The sequence below is a fragment of the Callospermophilus lateralis genome, chromosome 14 (assembly GCF_048772815.1).
Source record: "Callospermophilus lateralis isolate mCalLat2 chromosome 14, mCalLat2.hap1, whole genome shotgun sequence".
Lineage (NCBI taxonomy): Eukaryota > Metazoa > Chordata > Mammalia > Rodentia > Sciuridae > Callospermophilus > Callospermophilus lateralis.
This window is the reverse complement of record NC_135318.1, coordinates 6,469,257-6,489,719: the sequence shown is the minus strand read 5'-3', so window position 1 is coordinate 6,489,719 and position 20,463 is coordinate 6,469,257. Positions and strand designations below refer to the sequence as shown.

The 20,463-nt window shown below is 51.7% G+C and overlaps 1 protein-coding gene across 2 annotated transcripts; it reads left to right on the top strand.

The window, feature by feature from the left end:
• The first annotated feature begins 953 nt into the window (after positions 1 to 953).
• On the top strand, positions 954 to 19,398 carry Cys1 (cystin 1). 2 transcript variants are annotated; one of them, XM_076833010.2, is made up of 3 exons: positions 954 to 1,268; positions 13,876 to 13,928; positions 17,651 to 19,398. In XM_076833010.2, the coding sequence occupies exons 1-3, from the start codon at positions 954 to 956 to the stop codon at positions 17,754 to 17,756; spliced, it is 474 nt and encodes a 157-aa protein (XP_076689125.2). In that variant the 3' UTR covers positions 17,757 to 19,398. The 2 variants fall into 2 exon arrangements, with proteins under 2 accessions (XP_076689125.2, XP_076689124.2); XM_076833009.2 differs by having other exon boundaries at positions 954 to 1,286.
• Positions 19,399 to 20,463: the final 1,065 nt, after the last annotated feature.

The following is a 20,463-nucleotide window of genomic DNA, read 5'->3' as shown; positions in this document are numbered from 1 at the left end:
TGCAGCCGCCACCCTGCCCCAGGGTCCCTGCGATGGGATCGCACCTCGTGCAGTGTCCTCGCCCCCCACCCCAGAGTCCGCACTCTCCACCTCAGTGTCCTCGCTCTCCTGGTGTCCCCGCCCCATACCCCAATGTCTGCATTTCCCACCTCAGAGTCCTGCCCCCAGTTTCTCCGTCCTTCTTCCACATCTACCCCCCCAGTGTTCTCACCCCCCACCTATGCCACCCTCGGGTGTCCTAGTTACCCTCCGGGGTACTTGTCCCATTCCAATGTCCCTGCCCCCCTCCAACGGTGTCCTCGCCCCGACCCAGTGTCCTCGGGGCCCCACTCAAGCCCGGTCTCCTCACCCCTTCCAATGTGCCCCCCCCCCGTGTCCTCGCCCCCCCTCCAGTGTTCTCGCCAGCCCGTGCCCGTGCCCCATCCCCTACCCATGCCCACCCTCCCCCGGTGTCCCCGCCCCGCTCCGATGTTACCATCCCCCATTCTCGCCCCCCCAATGCCCGCCCCCCCAGTCCTTGCCCCCTCACCCATGCCCGCCCCCACCCCGTGTCCTCACCCCCCTCCAATGTCCCCATCCCCCGGTGTCCTCGCCCCCTCCAGTGTTCTCGCACCCCTCCCCCCGTGCCCTCGCCCCCCATCCAAGCTCGCGCCCTACCTTGGTGTCCTCGCCCCGGTGTCCGCTCCCCGCCACGGTGTCCTCGCCCCGCGGCCGGGCGGCTTCCCCGTCTGGCCCGGTTCTCCTCCGGCCCGGCTCGGGGTCGCAACCACGCCCTCGGGACGCGCCCCTCCCGCGTGCCCTCGCCGCGCTGGCCTTGCAGTCCCCAGCCTCTCCCCGCTGGTCGCGGGCACTCCCCGGCCGGCGTCCCTCCCCCGCGCCCCCGCCGCGCTCCCCCTCCAGGCCGCGCCCCCGCGCGGGGCCTGCTAGCGCTCGGGGCCGGCGGCTGGCGCGCCATGGGCAGCGGCAGCAGCCGGAGCAGCCGGAGCAGCCGGACCCTGAGGCGGCAGCGCAGCCCCGACAGCCACCCGGCTCGGCCGGGTCAGGCAGCCCCGGAGGGCGGGGCGGCGACGACGACGGCGACGGTGGCCGAGGCCCCGGGGGCAGGCGCGACGGCGGCGCAGGAGGCGGCCGGCCACGACCCCGGCCCCGCGGCGACCCCCGACGGCCGGGAGGAGACCCTGCGCCTGCTGGACCAGTTGCTGGCCGAGTCGGCGGCCTGGGGCCCCCAGGAGCCCGTCCCGCGCGGCGCGGCCCGGCCCCGACCCGCCGCGGGCGCCCGCAGCGCGGTGAGTGTGGGAGCCGGCCGCACCGGTGCACCGGCCTGGCCCGCTGTCCCCTGCCCGCAGGCCTCGGCGCCTGCCCCGCCCTCCCAGTGTGCCTCCCCGCACCCAGGCCTCCGTCGCCGCGCCCCTGGCAGCCTCCCTCGCTCGCGCGACGCCTCTGCCCGCCTGCTCACCCCGCGCGTCCCCACCGAGTCCCCACTGGGGCTCTCGGTCTTTCCCTAACACTCTGCTGCCTCTCTGGGTGCGGGTCTGGCTCCAGTTTGGGGAGGTCTTGCTGGGAGCAGTCTTACGGATAGACAGACCCTCCCCGGCTCTCCTCCCTGGAGCGCACTTGCTTTCCCTCTGGGGCTGGAGTGCCCTCCCTCAAAGCGCAGGGTCCTTGCAGCCCAGGTGGGAACTGGCCAGCAGTCTGGCCTTTCCTCAAGGGATCCACCCTGGCCATCTGTGGGAGGAGGTGCTAAGTGGGTGGACAGTCGGCCAAACAGTGCTTCAAAACCGCCCTGCCGAGAGTCCATCGCATCCGGATCTTTGCCTTGCTGGTCAGTCAATTCCCATATTACTGGCTATTTTTAAGATGCTGTGGAATCTCTTTTTAGCTTCCTTATTCTCCCTTCCAAAACACTTGTAATAACAGCCCCGCTGTTCTAGAAAAACAATACCGACCAGCGCTCTGGCTTGGCAGTCTTCGCTCCAGCAGAGCTGATGAGCGGATCCTAGCTGCAGCTCCCGGCTGGAGAAGGACGCCAAAGGCAGCCCCCTCTTCCCTGGAGCCCCCAGGTCTGGCTTGACAACTGCCACCCAGGTCCAGGAAGGCCTCCCTAGGCGGCTTCAGGCAGGCGAATCCTGAAAAGGCCTCAGGGAGGTTGGGAGAGGTACAATCCAGTGACACAGGCCCTTTGGTGCTCAGATCCCCTGCCACCCTGCTAAAGGCTTTTAAAAAGGAAAAGTGAGCTTCAGAGAATAGGACTGAATTATATAACAAGATTCCTTTCAGACTGCATCAGCATTCAGTTATATAACACTAAAAAACAAACCAACAGTTGGGAGATCTGGGGAAGATTCTGACATAGCAAGGAAGTAATTTTTTCACTGTTTATTTCCGAATGCTTGGGAAACTTCAGAGGTGAAAATGAGGGGGAAAACTGCAAGAATGAATCTTCCCTCTGAGTATCTAGTGCCTGCTCACTCGGTCAGGTACTCCCAGGAACTCCTTGGGCACCTATCAGGTAGGGCCTTGCTCTGGGTGCCAGAGATGAAGACAGATGCACTCCCCACTGCTCCTAAAGAGGTCTGAAGTCCCAGGGGAGAAAGATCTCCAGATAAAAAGAAGGAATGCAGTGTGGCCAGTGACCTGTATGGTGAGTCCACACCAGGGAACAACGAGGCATTCCCAAAGGTCCAGTTGAACTGAGGTCTGTGGACATTTTCAGGGTGAGCAAAAGAAAAAGAAATTTCTGGGAGGAGACCTGTGCACAAGTGGTGGTGGCTAGCATGTTGTGTGGGGTGTAAGGTAAAAAGGTCTCTGCGTGTACGCCACGCCCCAGGCGTGTCATGCTAAGGGCATCCTGTCAGGGGCTTTGAACTTTACCATGAAATTTGTAGGTGTCTTTTTTTTTTTTTTTTTTTTAGTGCTAGGGACTGAACCCAGGGACATTCTATCACTAAGCTATATCCCGCCCCCTCCACACACACACTTTTTTTTTCTTTTGAGACAGTCTTGCTAAGTTGCTGAGGCTGTCCTCAAACTTGTGATTTTCCTGCCTCAGCCCCTGAATACCTGGGACTACAGGTGCATGCCACCATGCCCAGCACTTTGAAGAGTAAGGGAGTGACATCTTGTGTTGTAGGAAGATGACACCAGTAGTGTGAGGGGGGATGAACTGGAGAGAGGAAGGCAGGGTGCCACCAGCAAGGGGAACTACTCCAGTCTCCAGGTGACAAAGTCCTGGAGCCAAGCAGTAGCAGTGAGAGGCTTGGGATAGAGTCAGGTGGTGGTGATGGCACCCAGTGGGGTTATAATTCCAGGGGTGCCTTATTGGTATCCCACAGACCATGAATGTTTCTTGAATAAATGAATGAATGAATCCTAGACTCCTCCATCATTAGGGCTGTAAGGGAACCCTTGAGCCCAGTTCACTATTTTCAGGCCCAGAGAGTCCTCGAAACGCAGTGGCTCCAGGTACAGCCGCACACTGGCAGGCTGGGTTCACACCTCTGTGCTCTGTGGATGGCACCCTTGGGTTGGTCGTCTCAGCAGCCGCACAGCTGATAAGACTCTGGGTTACTAAAACACCACTGAGGGAATTGGGAGATTGATGAGAAGGGGTTTGAAACCCCTCAGAGAAGCTGGTCTTTCTTCAGAGCATTTGAAAGAATGACCCAGAGAACAGAGAGAAGGCTTGCTTGACTGTGGGCCTAAATAGCACTGTTGGTTTTTGCAGGAAGGCGGGAAGAAAGCCTTTACGTTCCTAAGGTCTGACATTTAGGAGGGCAGAGGTGTTCTCCATCAGAGAACATCAGAACTAAGTGGTAATTCACCTCTTAAACACCCACTTCTACTAATTGTAACCACTGTTGACTAGAATGTTGTAAAAACTGATTATGTGTATCCCTCAATCATTCTGAATATCATATGTATTTTAATGAGCACTTGGGTCTCAGAGGTATATTAACTCTTTCCACCTTCATTCCATATTTTAAATATATTTTTATTTTTTAATTAGTGTATAGTAATTGTACATATTTATAGGGTATGGTGTGATATTTCAGTACATGTGTAGAATATATAATAGATCAAGGTAATCAGCATATCTACCACATCAGATAAATATCTCTTAATTGTGTTGGGGACATTTAAAATTCTTTCTACTAGCTATTTTGAAGTATACCGTTAATTGTTTAGTTTTTATTCTGCTGTGCTGTAGAACATTGGAAGTTATTCCTCCTGATGTGCATGCCTATAATCCCAGAGGCTCTGGAGGCTGAAGCAGGAGGATGGCAAGTTCAAAGCCGGCCTCAGCAAAAGCGAGGTACTAAGCAACTTAGCGAGACCCTGTCTCTCAATAAATAAAAAAATAGGGCTAGAATGTGACTCAGTGATCAAGTGCCCTGAGTTCAATCCCCAGTACCCGCCCCCCCACCAGAAAAAAAGTTATTCCTCCTCTCTAGCTGCACCCCTGTGCACACTAACCCTCCTCTCCCCATCCCTCCTCCATCCACCATAACTGTTGTCAATTTCCACAAATGAGAAAGAGGAAACAGAGGCACAGAGCAGTTATGTAGCTTGACAAAAGCTTCCAGTTATGGAAGAGCAGACGGCTGTGGCACCTGGGACTTCTGCTTGGTGTTGACTCTGCCCTTCCTTCTGCCAACCTCTGTAGCTGTCGCTCCTGGCCGTGGTCAGCCACCCCACCACCCACCTTTCTCTGTATCCTCCAGCTCTCCCTCGCCAGACCCCGCCTCTCTGAGCTGCTGCAGTTGGGGAAGGAGAAGCAATGTCAGGGCCCGATGGGTTTCATAGAAGGACAAGCTTCTGATTTAAGGCCTGGCCAGGTTCCTCCATGGCCTGGACAGTCATGGCTGCAGTCACCACCTTCATGGCAGTTATCTTAGCTGGGCAGGTGATCTCTTCTTATGGCTCACATCCTAGTTCCTGGTGGCTTTCTGATATAGTGGTTGCTGGATATGAATGAAATATTGTCACAATGTATCTAAAACTGGGAATTTTAACAAATAATTTTTAGAAGTAAATCAATAATTTTAAAAACTGAGACTTGGGGTATACTAAGTGGTAGAATGCTTGCCTACCATAAGCACAAGGCCCTGGTTTGAGCCCCCAGCACTGCAAAAAATAAAAAATAAAAATAAAAAAAATAAACTCTCCAAGCATGGAGATTTTCAGCCTCATGAATTGAGATAAGTTACCCATTATGTTGGGTAGAAGTTTCTGTCCATTAAACTCTTCTTTATATGTGAACCATACACTTGATAATAAGATACTAGGTCTGAGGATATTCACTCCGTTTGTAAGCCTAGGAAGAGTTATGAACAGATTTGATGTAACACACATACCTAAAGCTCTCCATTGGGGTCACACTACAAATCTCCATGACCAGGAAATTTAGGATCTCATGAAAAGATACAGGAATAACAGTCCTTGGCCACAGGTAAACCTGTGACAGTCTGTGCGTCTAGGTTTGTGTTGGGGACATTTAAAATTCTTTCTACTAGCTATTTTGAAGTATACAGTTAATTGTTTAGTTTTTATTCTGCTGTGTTCATTAAAATATAACACATGAGACAGTTTAACAAATAGCAAGAACATCCCTGTTGTCCAGTCTAGTTCCATAAATTCTGGTATTGATGTGGATCAGCTAGAGAAAACATTTCCCTGGGTGTAGCTTTAAGTGTTAGTGCCTGCTCGCTGGAGAGATGCTCCCAAAATAATTTAGCTTTGTTGCAAATACTGTGTGTACTGAAAGGAGAGAGAAAAAGAAATGTAATAGGCTCATACTTTGTGTTAAGGTCTGTATTCGGTGTATAAAAATTCATCATCTCATTTCCTTTATCTGTAACAGCCTTTTGAAATAGATATCACTTTCTCCCTTTTACAGATTAAGCCATTTTGGCCCGGAGAGATTAGAAACTCTTTCAAAGTTACACAGCCAATATACAGGGAGTCTGAGTTTAAACCTGTCTGCCAGGCTTCAGTCTGTTAGATGAATATTCTCCACCCAAAATGTTCATGTCTTTTCAATTTTTCTCCAGATGTTTAAGAGGAAAAGCAGATCTAACACTTTGAATGATTCTATTTACAACAATGATGCTAATGGCTTCCTGTTGTTTCAGAGTGTATCATTTTAAAAATCCATTAATCCCTAGTATTTTTTAATTCTGTCACTTTTACTCTAGCAAGACTTTATTTATCAAGAAACTCTTGCTCTCATCCTATCCCTCAAATGTCACTTTCAGCAGCTTACTCACTCACGTATGTATGCTTTGGGATCGTACCCTTTCTCCTAAAAGTTGTGAAGATTCATAATTGTTCATTTAGCACACTGTGTCTCTAGGTGTCATTCATTTACTTGGGAACTTTCATGAGACTGGGTAGCTGGTTGTGTGTGTGTGCGCGGGGGGGGGGCGGGCAAAGGCAGTAGAATAAAAGAGCACCACAAGGTGACACATGCCTGTAACCCCAGCTCCTCTGGAGGCTGAGACAGGAGGATCGAGAGTTCAAAGCTAGCCTCAGCAATGGTGAGGCACTAAGCAACTCAGTGAGACCCTGGCTCTAAATAAAATAAAAAAATAGGCTAGGGATGTGGCTCAGTGGTTGAGTGACCCTGGGTTCAATCCCCAGTACCCCCCCCCAAAAAAAAAAGATGGAGGAGGGAGGGCGGGAGAGAGAGAGAGAGAGAGGGAGGGAGGTGTGGAAAATTATCCTCCAGTGGTCACTATTCCTTAAGGATGTTGTTCCAAGAGACAGCACTTTATATATGTCATCTTGCTGGCTCTGTCTCACAAGAGGGACTGGGGCCCAGGGAGGCTGTGAACTTGGCCAAGGTGTGCAGTATAGGAGCCGCTTAAGTCTTTCTGGGGGTGAACCTCCCTAAGTGCTGAGTGCTGGGATATTGGTGAGGCATATTTTCCCCCAAGAGGGACTGCACCCTTCTGGGTTTTTTTAAAACACTAGAAATGTTGCCTGGAGGTGGGACAGACACAGACCACCTCCAAGTGCAGGATGCAGCTGCAGTAGGACTGGAGGCGCTTCTCTGCAGGCTCAGGAGCGCGTCCCTGCTGCATCGCCTTGGTGGAGTCTACTGAGGACTGTCGCAAGAGAGGCGGGACAGTGCTGGAGTCAGCGTGCCTGGGGAGGTACCGCCAGGATTTGCAGCAAAGAAGCTTTGGATCCTTGTAGGGGATCAGATGCCCCTGACTCTGATGAGAAAGGTCAGAACTGTGGTTGGACAGAACAGAGGTTCTATGACTCCTAAATGCCATGAGCTCATTACCCAGGAAGGAAGGTGCCCAGTCTGAGGCCACCAAAGCAATTTCCCATTGAACTGTGCCTCCCAGGTAGAGTACCCAGGACCTGGTTAGTTCTCCACCTGGTAATCATTTGAGCGGACGACAGCCCAGGGGGCCTGAGAGAACATTCAGTCCCAACAGGGTGGTGGTTCAAGTTCCCAGGCAGCACGAGGGCTCAAACCAGGAACAAGGATGTGTCATCTGTCACCACGCCCACACTGGCTAGGCCAGTGGGAGGATGCCTGGGGTCTGGAGATCAGGTGACCGCAGTCCCTCCCCTGCCAGCACGGACAAGCCTCTAGAAGTCTAGTGAGGTCCTCCTAGACGTCGTTGGGGGGTGGGGGGAGCGGGGACATTTTGTGCGGCGGCGTGTGGACGCGCTTACACGGCGCCAAGGCGTCCAGCACGGCGAGTCGGAGCTGTTTTCTTCCAGCCCCACGCTCTCGGCCTCTCTAGTGGCCTTGGAAACCCGGCATGGCCCTCACCGGTGGACCCGAGCCATTTCCCTCCAGGGCCGTTTCTCCGGAGCCTCTTGGAGCAAGCCTGCTCAGCGCTCCACGCACCTGCGCGCCCCCTCTGCCCCCGCGAAGCCCCCGCAGCTTCGCGCAAGGAGCGAACCGACCGCGGCGCCGGGAGAACAGTGCCCCCTGGTGCCGGGCACGGAGCCCAGCGGGCAAGAGCGCGAATGGTGGCAGCTGGGCGACGGGGTACCAGGAAGTCCGTAGTACCCTCCTCTCTACTGTACGTTGAAAAAACAAAGATAAAAACCCAAATCATGGCTTCAAAGAAAGATGATTTTTAAGGAAGGTGGAAACACATCCATACGATGGGATGGAAGGGAATGGATTGCTCTTGACAGGCTGGCCGCGTGCTGGACCTCACGATCACTACGCGGGGTGAAAGCCAGCCACACGGGTGCAGGAGGCAGGGTTCCCTTACCTGGATGGGTGCAAAGTGGACACCAGTCTCCAGTGGCCAAGCAGATCAGGGGTCGCCTGGGGTGGGGGACAGGGAAGGAAGGAAGCACTGAAGAGGAGTGCAGGGAAAATTTGGGGGCCATGAGGTTGCTTAGCCCCTTGGTTGTGTGGGCAGTTTGGTGGATGTATATTGGAGCTCACGTCAAAACTTACCTACCAGCCTGTGTTCTTCAATCATCGCAGTTTGTGCTTGTCAGTTACACAATGTGATTGCTATGTGTGCATATATACCTACAAGCTGGGCACTGTGTCACTCTGTAGTCCCAGGAACTCGGAGACTGAGGCAGGAGGATGGCAAATTGGAGGACAGCCTTAGCAACTTAGACTCTCTTTCAAAATAAGATTAAAAGGACTAGGGATGTAGCTCATTGGTAGAGAGCACTCCTGGGTTCAATTCCCATTACTACAAATAATAATAATTAAGATGAGAATTTTCAATAGAGGAAGCAGGTTATAATATGTTTTGGTAAATAAAATATGCTAGGGATTTCTTAAAAGGCAACTTCTAAAACTTTATTTTCACAAAACAAAACTCTACTTGTAAGACTCAAGAAGACCTTCGGAGGTCATTATATTCAGTTCCTTCTCACATGTGCTGCTGCTTGTTCAGCTGCGGTTTGGTTTCTCCAAAGCCTCCCTAGGAGGGGTGACACCCATTTCCCTACCCACAAGGCGAAGGCTCCCAAGCACACTCTGAGCTCAGCCCAGCCCAGCCCAGCATCAGCCCCATCCAGGTGTGTGTCTGACCCAGAGGGCACCGGCAGCCAGCCGGCTGATGGCAGGTGCCTGTGTCTGCTCTGGGCCTGGGGCAGTGTCTTCCCCCTTGTTTCAGCAAGCTCTGAGTTCTGGGAGGGAGCAAATGCATTTCCCATCTGAGAAAGCAAGTTCAAGGCTTAAACAAACTGGTTGAAAGGGCCACATACCGAATGGCAGACGGAGAGAAACTCTGGTGAAAATGGTCTGGATGCAACCAGGCTGTCATCAGAAAAACCACAAAAGACAGAGTGTGACTTTCATGTGCAGCCAGCTCCAGGGCTGCAGTTCTCATATATGATGGATTCCACTGCTGTGGCTGCCTGGAGAGGCTGTGGTGACTTTCCATTAGCAGTGTCCAGAACATCTTATGGCGCTGAGAAAAGGAGAGACCAGCCAGGGCCAGATGGTGATGCCTAGGCAACTCCAAATCCTAGGCTCTTTCACTCAATTGCCTGACTGCAGAAACTATGTGTCAAAATCCTTACAAAATCCTGCTGAGAGGAAAAGCAGCCACCCAGGTGACAGCAAAAGCTGGCTCCAGCTGACACTGACCAGGAGGAACAAGTTCCAAGTTGGAGGACTTCATAAACAATGGCCCCAGCATGACTGGCTAAAATGGCTTCATTGTTTCTATGTTGCCTCTGAGAATAGAGCCAAGCCCAGCCGCTGGGTATTGATGTAAGGAAGGGGCTTCACAGGGCTGGGAGATAGCTGCTTGCCTAGAAAGGAACCTCATTCATACCCTAAGTACTCACAGAGCTCTCGTACACGCACTTTGGTAGCGGCATTGCCACAATAGGTGCAATGTGGGTGGGAGCAACCCAAATGTCCATCAATGGAAGGATGGAAGAGCAAAGTGCAAGTTATGCATACGATGAAATCTGATTCAGCTTTAAGAAGGACATTCCAAGCTAGGTGCCATGGCCCACCTGTAATCCCAGAGGCTCAGGAGGCTGAGGTAGGAGGCTCTTGAGTTTAAAGCTAACCTTGGCAACTTAGTGAAGCCCTAAGCAACTCAGTGAGACTCTGTCTCTAAATAAAGTATTAAAAAGGGCTGGGATGTGGCTCAGTGGTTAAGTGTCCCTGGGTTCAATCCCCAGTATAAAAATAAATAAATAAACAAAGGAAATGCCATGGTACACTTTAACACGTGACACAAACCTTGAGGATATTGTGCTCCATGAAATAAACGGTCCACTGAAGGACAAACCATACACTCCCCACGTGGGGAGGAAGTGGGAGTGGTCAGATTCACAGGAGACAAGGTAGCTAGCTGGTGGTTCCCCAGGGCTGGGAAGGGGAGTGGGTAGGGTTTAATGGGTAGAGTTTCAGTTATGAAAAGAAAAGTTCCATGGATTTGTGGTGGCAGTGGTTGCCCAACAACATGAATGTATTTAAGGACACTGAACTGTGCATTTAAAAGTGGTTGGAGATAGTAAATTTTAGATTATGTATATTCATCATAATAAAGTTTAGAAAGAACATTAAAGAACTTTTCAATAGTCTAGTCTGAGTTGCCTTGAGAAGGGCTGGACTGGGCTGCTTTAGGAGGGGTGTGCATGGGGGCTGTATGTGGGGGCAGGTGCATGTGAATGATTTGCTGGGACTTGTCTCTGGCCTTCATTACTGGCTCACACTCCCTGTCCCTCTTCCTTTAGGAATTCCCTGCTGGCTCAGGATTCTCCCTTCCCTCCGTGCTCTCCCCGACAGGCACAAGTGTATGAATGACTGTGGTGAATGTGGGCTGTCCCCCATGGGGATGCTCACCAGCCACCAGCAGCCATGGTCATCCATGACCCCTGGGCCAGTGCTGTGCTGTCCATCTCCACCAGGTGGGCAAGTGCAAATGTTTCCAGCCAGCCCCGCCAGGCCTACCTCAGCAGGACACACCGATGTGTGGCTTGCTCCCCTGGACTGCCATTGCCACTTCCCAAGAGCCACAGCAGCACTGGCCTCCCAGGGAAGGATGTATCACCCTGGAGCCTCTCCCCAGCCTTGAAGACCAAGTACACAGGGCGTACTCAGTACACAGGGTGTCAGCAAGGCTGCCTCTGAGGCTAGTCTAGGTTAGGTAATGGTGAGTTAGGACAGTGCCACGCTCCCTGATCACCTGAATGATGCTTTTATAGTAAAGGTGTTCTCTGCACCCATTATCTGCCATCTCGCAACACTCCCGAGGCACCTCCCCACTATGCAGAGGGAGACCAGGGAGCCTCACAATTCATCCAAAGACGCATCCTTATTAAATGGCAAAACTGGGATTTGAATCCTATTCTCTGTTATACTATTTTCACTCTGCCAAGTGCTAATACAGATTTTAAACCGAAGATCTTAACTAGTTAACAACTAGTCATTCAACTTAGTTCAGGGAATGCTTAGTATTTATTGTATACTTCTAAATCTATAAACTTGGGAGAATGGCTGTTTTTGCTGGAGAAGATTAACTAATGTTAACGGGTTAATAATAGAGAACAGCAGAGGACATAGCATTGGACTGATGATAGTAATAGAAATAGTCACAGCTAGTATTTATTGAGAAATTCTTAACTACCAGGCACTGTTACAATCACTTCATGATATTTCACAATAAATCTGTTTTATAGATGAGAAAGTCAATGCTTGGAAAAGTTAAGAAAATTGCCAGCAATTTAGCTAGACCCTGTCTCAAAAAGTAAAAAGAGAACGGTGGCTGTGGCTGAGTGGTAGAGCTCTTGCCTAGCATGCATGAGGCATTGGGTTAGATCCCCAACACCACATAAAAATAAATAAATGAAATAAAGGTGTTTAAAAAAACCAGAGGCAGCAATCAGCATTATAAATTAAACAAGCAAATAAATACATAAAAAGGGCTGGGATATAGCTCAGTGAGAGAGTGCCCCTGGGCTCAATAATGAGGAGGAAAAGGAGGAGAACTGAGTCTGTTTCTTTTTCAAATCAAGTCTTTTGACAACCATCCTGCACCATCCTCTCCTGGCGCACAGGATGTCTTTGGTCTCAGATATCTTGCTGTGCTGGATGTTTAGGACATACTTATCTAGTGAGATTGCCCCTCCCTTGAGGGTACAGAGCCCATGTCCCCAAAGTGCTGATGTAGCCCTGGGTAGACTAGGAAGGCTGACCGAATACCTGATGAATGACTGATCTGTGTGGTTCCCAGTGTCTGAGAATGGAAGAGAATTTGAGAACACAAGCAGCTTCCTGCAGGGCAGAAGCCCAATTCAGCCTCTCTTGGCCGCATGGGAGTATGCGCCAGGACACCGGGGAGAAGAGCTTATCTTGTTCAACTGTTCAAAGAAAAACAAACCCCTGAGAAGCTCCCCAAAGTCTGCAGAGTAAGCGGGTTCCTATGACTGGTGCTCAGCGCTGCTGAGCTGTGGGATCGCTGTTTTCAGAAAGGTGGCAGGAGACAGCTCAGCGTCTTCTCTGACAGCCCCTGGCTTAGGGCTGGGGGTCCTTCCTACCCTCCTTGCCTTCCAGGGTCCCCTCGCAAATCTGCAAACCAGCATGATGAGCAGAGTCCTGAGAGGGCCCCTGGCCAGGCCAACAGGGAGGAAGGTGGCAGCTCGGAGGACTGAACCCAGCCGGCCAGGCCTGGAAGGAAGGGGAGAGGAAAGTGAAAGACACAGGGTGACTGTCCTTGTGAGCCCCACAGGCCCTTCTTCACCGCTGAACACGGGTGGTGATCCTGTAACAAGAAGGCTTGACTTCAGGTGTGTGCTTGCCCCGGCGTGGAATTCTGATAGGAGAAGGATCCACTGCCACTCCCAGTCTCTGTCTGGTAGTTCTCTGTGTTGAGCCCATTGCTGTCCCTGTGGGTCCACTCTCTGCGACATGCAGACAAGTGCCTCCTCTTTAGCCATCACAGTCAGCTGTTCCGGCCACTCAGTTGGGGTTGTGGAAACTTCTGACATGCACAGGGTGCTCTCCAGGGCTCCAGCACAGACCCTGATGTTCCCCTGTCCCATGTCCCTGTGTTCCTGGGTTAAGTCCATCAGGCTCATAGAGCTCTGGTCGTCTATGAGTCCTTTTTTAAAATCTTATATAAATATTTGTTGCCCAGAAAGGGTAGCCAACGATGAACTCTGAGTGTACGTCTGAAAATTGTGTTTAGTTTGCTCTAACACTAGATGGGGATTCAGAATTACAATTTTGAGTTCAAAATAACTTTCTTTTACATTTTTTAGAGCTATTCTAGTGTGGCCCCGTGTTGCTGCCTTCTGAGTCTTGGTTTCTGATTGATTGATTGACTGGTTCTTGGTTTCTTATCCGTGACCTTCTCCTCTCTTCCTGCCTTTAAGGATTTTTTTTTTCTTTGCCAGTGTCTTCAGTTCAAGATGCTATAACAACAACAACAGCAAAAATACTATCACAAAATTCCTTAGACTGGGTAATTTATAAATTTTAAATTTATTGTTCATAGTTCTTTTAAAAGTACATTCATATTTTAATTGATGAAATAGCATACGTACTTTGCTGCAGGTGAAACTAAACAATTCTCAAAACTAGGAACTAATGTGATCCCTGGAGGTGAAGACAGGTGCCCTCCTGCTGGCGACAGTGGCCATCAACTTCTGGCGGTACGAGGGGTGCTCTCATGCTAGGCAGGGAGTCTGTCCAAGGCTCTGCCATTTGCTCTTTGTCACTCCCCTTTCGAAGCCTGGGCTTTCTCACCTGGGAAATGGGCAGATGGGTCTCTGCCGCCTGAGAGTCTCTCCAGCTCTGATGTTTAGGTGTTCTGGGTGGAATGTGGTGACCACTGCCTGTCACGAAGCCAGAGCATTCGGCAGCTGCACTGTTGTCAACCTTCTGACACCTATTTCTTTGTCTTTCTCCAGGTGTCCCCAGAACCTCAGGCTGAAGACCACCCAGAGGACAGCCATACCTCTGAGTAAGTGTGGAGTGGGGGGTGGGTAGGGGCATGTCTGCTCCAGAAGCTTCTAATTCTGTTGGCTCCAGCCACCCCAAATCCCTCCTGTGCCCTGCTTTCTTCTTGGTCCCCAGTCTTTTCTTCTTTAAAGTTCCCCAGAGACCAGGCCTGTCTGTCTACTCTCAGGTGACCCCCTACCATCACCCCTCCAGCATCTTGGAGAGCTGTGGCCCTCAGTGTAGCTCATTTTTTTTAATATATATTTTTTAGATGTTGTTGAACCTTAATTTTATTTATTCATTTATATGTGGTGCTCAGAATCGAACCCAGTGCCTCACACATGCCAGGCAAGCGCTCTACCACTGAGCCATGACCCCAGCCCAGTGTATCTGATTTGGGGATATGTTAGAAAAATCAGATGAAGTAGATAGTTAATGTGATAAAGTAAACATAGCAACTTTGCTCTCATTTTACCCAATTATTGAATCTACAGTTCTGACTCCTCTGTATACTTAAAATTTTCCAAAACAAATTATCAAAGTAAAAAAGCTTTCAAAGTCCAGTTCAGATACCTCCTTCTCAAATCCCACCCCCTCCTCTTCACATGAGGGCATCTCCTCCTTCAGCAAGCCCCAGCCAGGCCCCATCTCTATTACCTGTGACCCCACCTTGTCCCCTCTGCCTTGTAGGCCTCAGGCAGGCAGGGAGATACAGATCTGTCCCTGACCCTCATGGCCAGGTGAGGTGGGGCTTTGGAGATGTGGGTTGAAAGGAATGTTGAAGGTGAGTCTGGGTGTGTGGGCCTCCACTGGAGTCCTGGCCATCCTCTGTGATGTGGGCACTCTTTCCCAAGGGAGGGGGACCAACGGAAGCAACAGAGCTGGGGCAGTGTGCCAGAGAAGCTGCTGCTCCCCTGAGCTGTTCCTCCAGGGCTGGCCGGGCGTCAGGGAGGAGGGTGTGACGGGAGCCCTGGCTAGGAGTCTCCAGGCTCCGCCTGTACCTGCCGGTGCTGTGCGCTCTTTCTGCAGGTGCCTGCCTGCAAGGCAGGCCTTAGGCCAGTGGACACAGGTGCTGGGGAGGGAGAGTGACTCTTCCCAGTATCCCTGATGTGTGCCCCAAGGCACGATGCACCATGGTCAAAAGCCTAGTAAATTTTAGAAAATTCTAGACCCAAGAGACCGGTACGAATGTCCCTGGCCTCACCTCACTTCATGTAGCATCCAATTATGATAGGTTTGTTCTGGGGGGGGGGTTCTTTCCTTTGGGGAAGACGCCTTTCTCCCTGGAAAGGTCTTTTTCTTTTTTAAAAAGTGTGTGACTTTGGGCTGAGATGATGGCTCAGTGGTTGAGCGCTCTCCTGGCCGAGTGTGGCTCTGGGTTCAACCCTCAGCACCACATAAAAAATAAAAAAAAAATAAAATAAAGGTATTGTGTCCAACCAAATACAATTAAAAATAAATATTTTTTAAAAATAAATGCACTGTGTCCATCTACAACTAAAATATCTTATTTAAAAACAGTGAATGACTTTAGGAATCCCTGCTGAAGAAAAACTGACTGAATGATAATTTAAACGAAGGTTCCTTCTTGACTCCCTAGAGGGTGGGATGACTTCCCAAGAATCTACTCAGGACCAGCTCTTCCTCTTAACAGCGTGCCCCACTCCCATAGTGGCAGAGGTTGCGGGGCAAGAGTGGACAACACTGCCCCCCTCCACTGGCCGAGCTCCCAGGCCAGTAGCCCGTGGCATGGTGGGTGTGGCTGGGCACACAGGGAGCCCCGGCTCCTCAAAGACCTGGCACAGCCCAACTCTGTTGCCGACCCCAGCCCGGGGCCATTCTGTCAGCCTTCTGCGTCACTTCCTGCCTCTCCTTCCTGGGGTCCCACTTATAAGAGTGTTGGGGTGCCCAGTGGGAAAGGACGGAGTGAGGGGAGTCTGCAACCAGGTCCCTGTGACTTTGGGCGCCTGTCCTCAGGCTTCACCCTTCACACCTCTGAGTGTAGAGGGCTGGGCTGCATGAGCCCAGAAGGGCTTGAAGTCCTGCTGGGGTGCTCCAGGCCCAGAGTGGTGCCCCAGGATTCCTGAAGGACAGTCCCCAGCTTGCCCTGGAGGGTGTTTGGGCATCTCAGGCATATTCCTCAGTAGAGAGGACCTCAGGAGGGGGTGGGACAGGAAGTGCAATGACCACATCTGTCCTTTGTACCAGGCTTTGCTGGGACCTTGTGAGGCAGGGAACCCTGCAGGCAGCTACTCCTGTTCAGTACATCCCGAGCGCCCGCCCACCTCTGTGCCAGACACAACAGGTGCCATCTTGTCCACCCCAAACGTCAGTCGTGAAGGGAAGAGGAACCACTAGTCTAAGTCTGTCAGCAGCTGGGATCTGCCTTCCCACTGTGTCTCCAAGGCAGAAGGAACATTTACTGAGATCCACATTTTAACAACGGTAGCATGTGCTTTTTGCAGAGTGTTTGCACATGGTAGGTGCTTAATAAATGCAGTGCCATAGCCAGCTGTGCACTTAGCGTGTGCCGTGTCAGGCGTGAGAGGGGTCCGTGTGTACATAGAGCCCGCTGTCAGAGCTCACCCTTCCGGTGAAGTCCGGGGACTGCACCGGGGTGGTAATCAAGTGACTGCCCAGGTCTTGTTCTTGTCCAGAGTTCTGAGAGAACCAGATGGGGCCCTGGAGGCTGCTCCCTGAATAAGTGTTGGCCAAAAGCATCAGGTGGACCTTACAGAGCTCACAAGTGGGGAATCTGAGGCCAGGAACGGGGAAGTGCCCTAGCTGCCTGACTGGCAAGTGGCAGAGCCTTCTCTAGCTGGAGTGACAGGAGGCGGGAGCGGTCACCATCCCACAACTAGCTGCAGGCACCTCTGGCCTCTCACCCTGACCCTGTGGGCAGCTGCAGACCTGGGCCCCACCCCCTCAAAGGCAGCAGCTCCTGGTAGCAGCTCCCAGCCCAGCCAGGGGTCCTACCAGGACACCATGGGTGGGCACAAGGCCATCTGCACAAGGCAACACAGCTATGGGAAGCACTGAAGACACAGCCAGTGCCACTCAGATGTCCAAAGTCTGGGAAGCCTGGGAGCCATGGCCGGGTGGAGGGCAGGGTCCAGGCCAGAGGGCCCTTCTCTGAGCTCAGGCTGCAGGAAGGGGAGCCCTGTTCAGGTCCCATCTCAGTCACTCTGCCTGATTGCTCAAGGAGTGGCAGGACCCTGGACAGCCACCCTGACCTGGTAGCAGTCCCCTTGACATGCCAAGGGTACAGGCACAGGAAGTGAGTTGGCAAATGGACATGGAGCTTCTAGACTCCCTGATGGAGGGTTGACCATGGGTGAGACCCCATCACTCTGTCCACACATTATCATTTTTAAGCCTCAGAATAAATTTATGAACAAGCTCCATTTTCAAGAAGAAAAAAAAAAAGAGGGTGCTCAGGGTGCGAACGACGGGCCCAAGGTGGCCACGCTGGGATGGGCTCCTGCTGCCCCCCACTCTCTCTCCAATTCTGCAGGCACTGGCTTCCTGCTCAGCCTGAGGTCTCAGTGGGTGTCGAGGGAATGATGAAGACAGAGAAGCAGGCAAGGCTGACCACATCAGGGTATCGGGGAAGAAGGATCCAGAGGTCCCTGGGCAGGGGTTTTCAGCTTGGGTTTCAGGGTACACCCTTGGGGCCAATGTGGTCACTGATAGAGACACACTTTGAAGGTAACATCTTGTCTGTGTCTGGTCTTCTGCTTGCAGAGCCCCAAGCAGCAGCCACAAGAGGCCCGAGAGGCAATCAGCCATTTCCTATGACTACGCGGAGGAGGAGCTGATGGCCAGCATAGAGCGGGAGTACTGTCGCTGAGGTCAGCCGTGCAGGGGCGTGACCATGGCTCCATAGACCCTGGGCTGTGTGAGAATCACTCCCCACCAGGGCTCAGCTGAACTTCTGCAAAACCTAGCTCTTCCTGGACTTTTCCAAACTGACCTTTTCAACTTCACTTGCTGGCCAGGGCATCAGCTGTGCAGGTCCCCAGCCATAGGTGGAGACCTGTCTGTAGGGTTCTCTTGGAGCTTGAGGATTCCTCTTGGAACATGTACCAAGGTGTGCCCTCAGTCCTCTGGCTAGTCTCCAGAGGAGGCCCATCCACTCAGTGCATCTAGATTTTCATGAGCAATGAACCCCATGGAATGTGGCTGAAGTACAGATCTGATTCTGTAGGCCTAGTGGGGCCTGAGATTTTGCATCTCTAACTGGCTCCCAGAAGAGCCAAAGTGCAGCACCCCAGCTGCACCTGAGTCTGGGGTTAAGGCCTGGACTTCAAGCCTTTCTCAGCCTCTGTGATGCTGGAGGTGTCTCCACCCCAGCTCTTTCACTAGGCTGGGATGGCAGAGCTCCTCACTTTCCTTCTCTGGGCCCCAGCTTCCCTCTCCAAGAGATAGTTCTGGAGGCTCTTTGACAGTCTGCGATCACACAGTTCCCACTGCCACTGAGGCCTCACCCTGCTGGTGCACAAAACTGCCTTCTGGGTTGGGAGTGGGTGTCCAGCCACCTGGACAGGGTCTCAGGGTACCTGCCGTCTAGCTCCACTCTGGCAGGTAGCCTGGCCATCCCCCACAAGGCCTTACACCCTTTCTCCCTGTGCATAAGGTAGACAATCCCAGTCACGAGGCCAGAAGAGCCTTCCAATGTTCCCAGTGGACAAATGAGAAACCTGCCTGCCCAGAACCTCCTGCAATAAGAAATGGTGGCAGTGTCAAGGGGCTGGATGGAATAACAGCAGCTTTTGCTGAAGCCATAAGAGATCTTGGCTCATCTCACATTTACCCACCAACACCGCGGCCTCCCTGGGCAGCCTCCATTTCCTGAGAAGTGCTGCCAGCACTGGGGCCAGAGCCTCTCAGAAACTGAGGAAGGGACAGCCATTTGGCACCATCCCTGTGCTCGTGGGCCAGTGAGTCTCACTGACAAGTCTTTCTGTGAACTTTCACAGTTGACAAGAGTGCCTTTGATCAGCTGCTTGCAGCTGGGAGACTTGCACTGCGAAGTCAGAGCACAGAACAGCAGAACCGGTCAACAGCCTCTGGGGGGTTGGCTTAGAACCTCCCCAAAGCTGGGAGCTGTTCCTCTCCTAGGCCCAAAACATTCCAATTAATATAAAGATGAAAGTCATTACTATTTTAATAATGTGAATGCTTATTTTAAAAGAAGTTAAACTTTTATTTCTTACTGCCAGGTAAATCTGGTTTTGAACTTGATGTAAATGTTTACAACTTTACATCATCATTTTGTTAGAACATGACACATTCAACTGGTTTCCAAGAAAAAGATGATACCTCTGCATTTTCTTGTGGAGAACTCATAGAAACCCTCAAAGGCCCAGATGTTTTGAAAGACGAGTCAAGAACTGTGACGGGTTGGATATGGGGTGAGAGCAGAGTGACTCCAAGGCCTTGCACCTGAACTGCAAGGACTCACATGCAGTTCAAGGACAATGGGGCCAACTGTGAGAAAAACAAGGGTGGGGAAGAGAGGTGGGGCTTGGCCATGTCGGGTTTGAGATGCAGACTGGGCAGGTGTCATGGGACAGGTGCAGGACTACCTAGTTCAGGCAAGAGGTGCAAGGAGAGAGAGATCCTCGGGGTCTTCACAGTTGAGATTTCACATCTGTGAAGCCTGGGAAAGGTGACCCAGGGAGCCCAGCAGTTTCAAAGAATGAGTATTAGGACTCCCCAGAATCAAGAGGCCAGATGACAAGGGCCAGCAATAGACCAGATAGGAACAGCAGACATCTGCAGCCTTTGGGGCCACTGTCACCTCTGCTCAATGATGCAGACAGCAAGATCCCAGCTTACAAAGCCTCTGGTGACACCCACAGGAGCTCTTTATTACATACCTTTGTGTGTAGACACAAAGCCTCAGTAGGAGCAGGCTCACGGAAGAACCTGCAGAGGAAGACGGAGGAGCCCTCACGTTGTCTTTAACCCTGGGCAAGGGCTGGAGTGAGGCAGCCAAAATGTTTCCACACACCTCTTCCAAGTCCCCCCTCAGGCAGACACCCACCGCTGGCAGGGGAAGAGCACAGGCCCCGAGGGCCCAAGGGTCATCCAGCATGCTGGGTCCTATCCTGCCAGGACCAGACATGTGTGTCCCAGTGGCCAACAGAGAAGCAACCTCCTCATACATTCCTTTCAGAGAGAACTCCCAAAGGAATGCAAAGAAACAGACCAAACCCGAGAAAAAGGAGAGTTCAGGTCGGTCCAGGTCTGCCCACTCATCCTGGAAGACACTGGGTATTACACTAAGGCCCTGGGCACAGTTAATGACACAGGACACAAGTCCAGTTTGCAAATCAAGAAAGTTTTATATGATTCAAAGAAAAAAAGTTACATTACACATTCTCATTTAAATACGAATTCAAAGTCTGTTACATAAAACATAATTATGAAACAAATTTTACTGAAACTACTGAAAAGGCTCAATGTCAAAAATCAAGCAAATCTGCTCAGGCAATAAAGTGCACAGGGGGAACCTGCCTTGCCGGCGTGGCCTCGGGCACCCGAGCACCTGC

Excerpts from the sequence above, each read along its gene's own strand:
- Cys1 (XM_076833009.2), top strand. The coding sequence starts at position 954 with ATGGGCAGCGGCAGCAGCCGGAGCAGCCGGAGCAGCCGGACCCTGAGG. Across the intron at positions 1,287-13,875 it reads CCGCGGGCGCCCGCAGCGCG|GTGTCCCCAGAACCTCAGGC; the intron begins GTGAGTGTGGGA and ends GTCTTTCTCCAG. Across the intron at positions 13,929-17,650 it reads GAGGACAGCCATACCTCTGA|AGCCCCAAGCAGCAGCCACA; the intron begins GTAAGTGTGGAG and ends TTCTGCTTGCAG.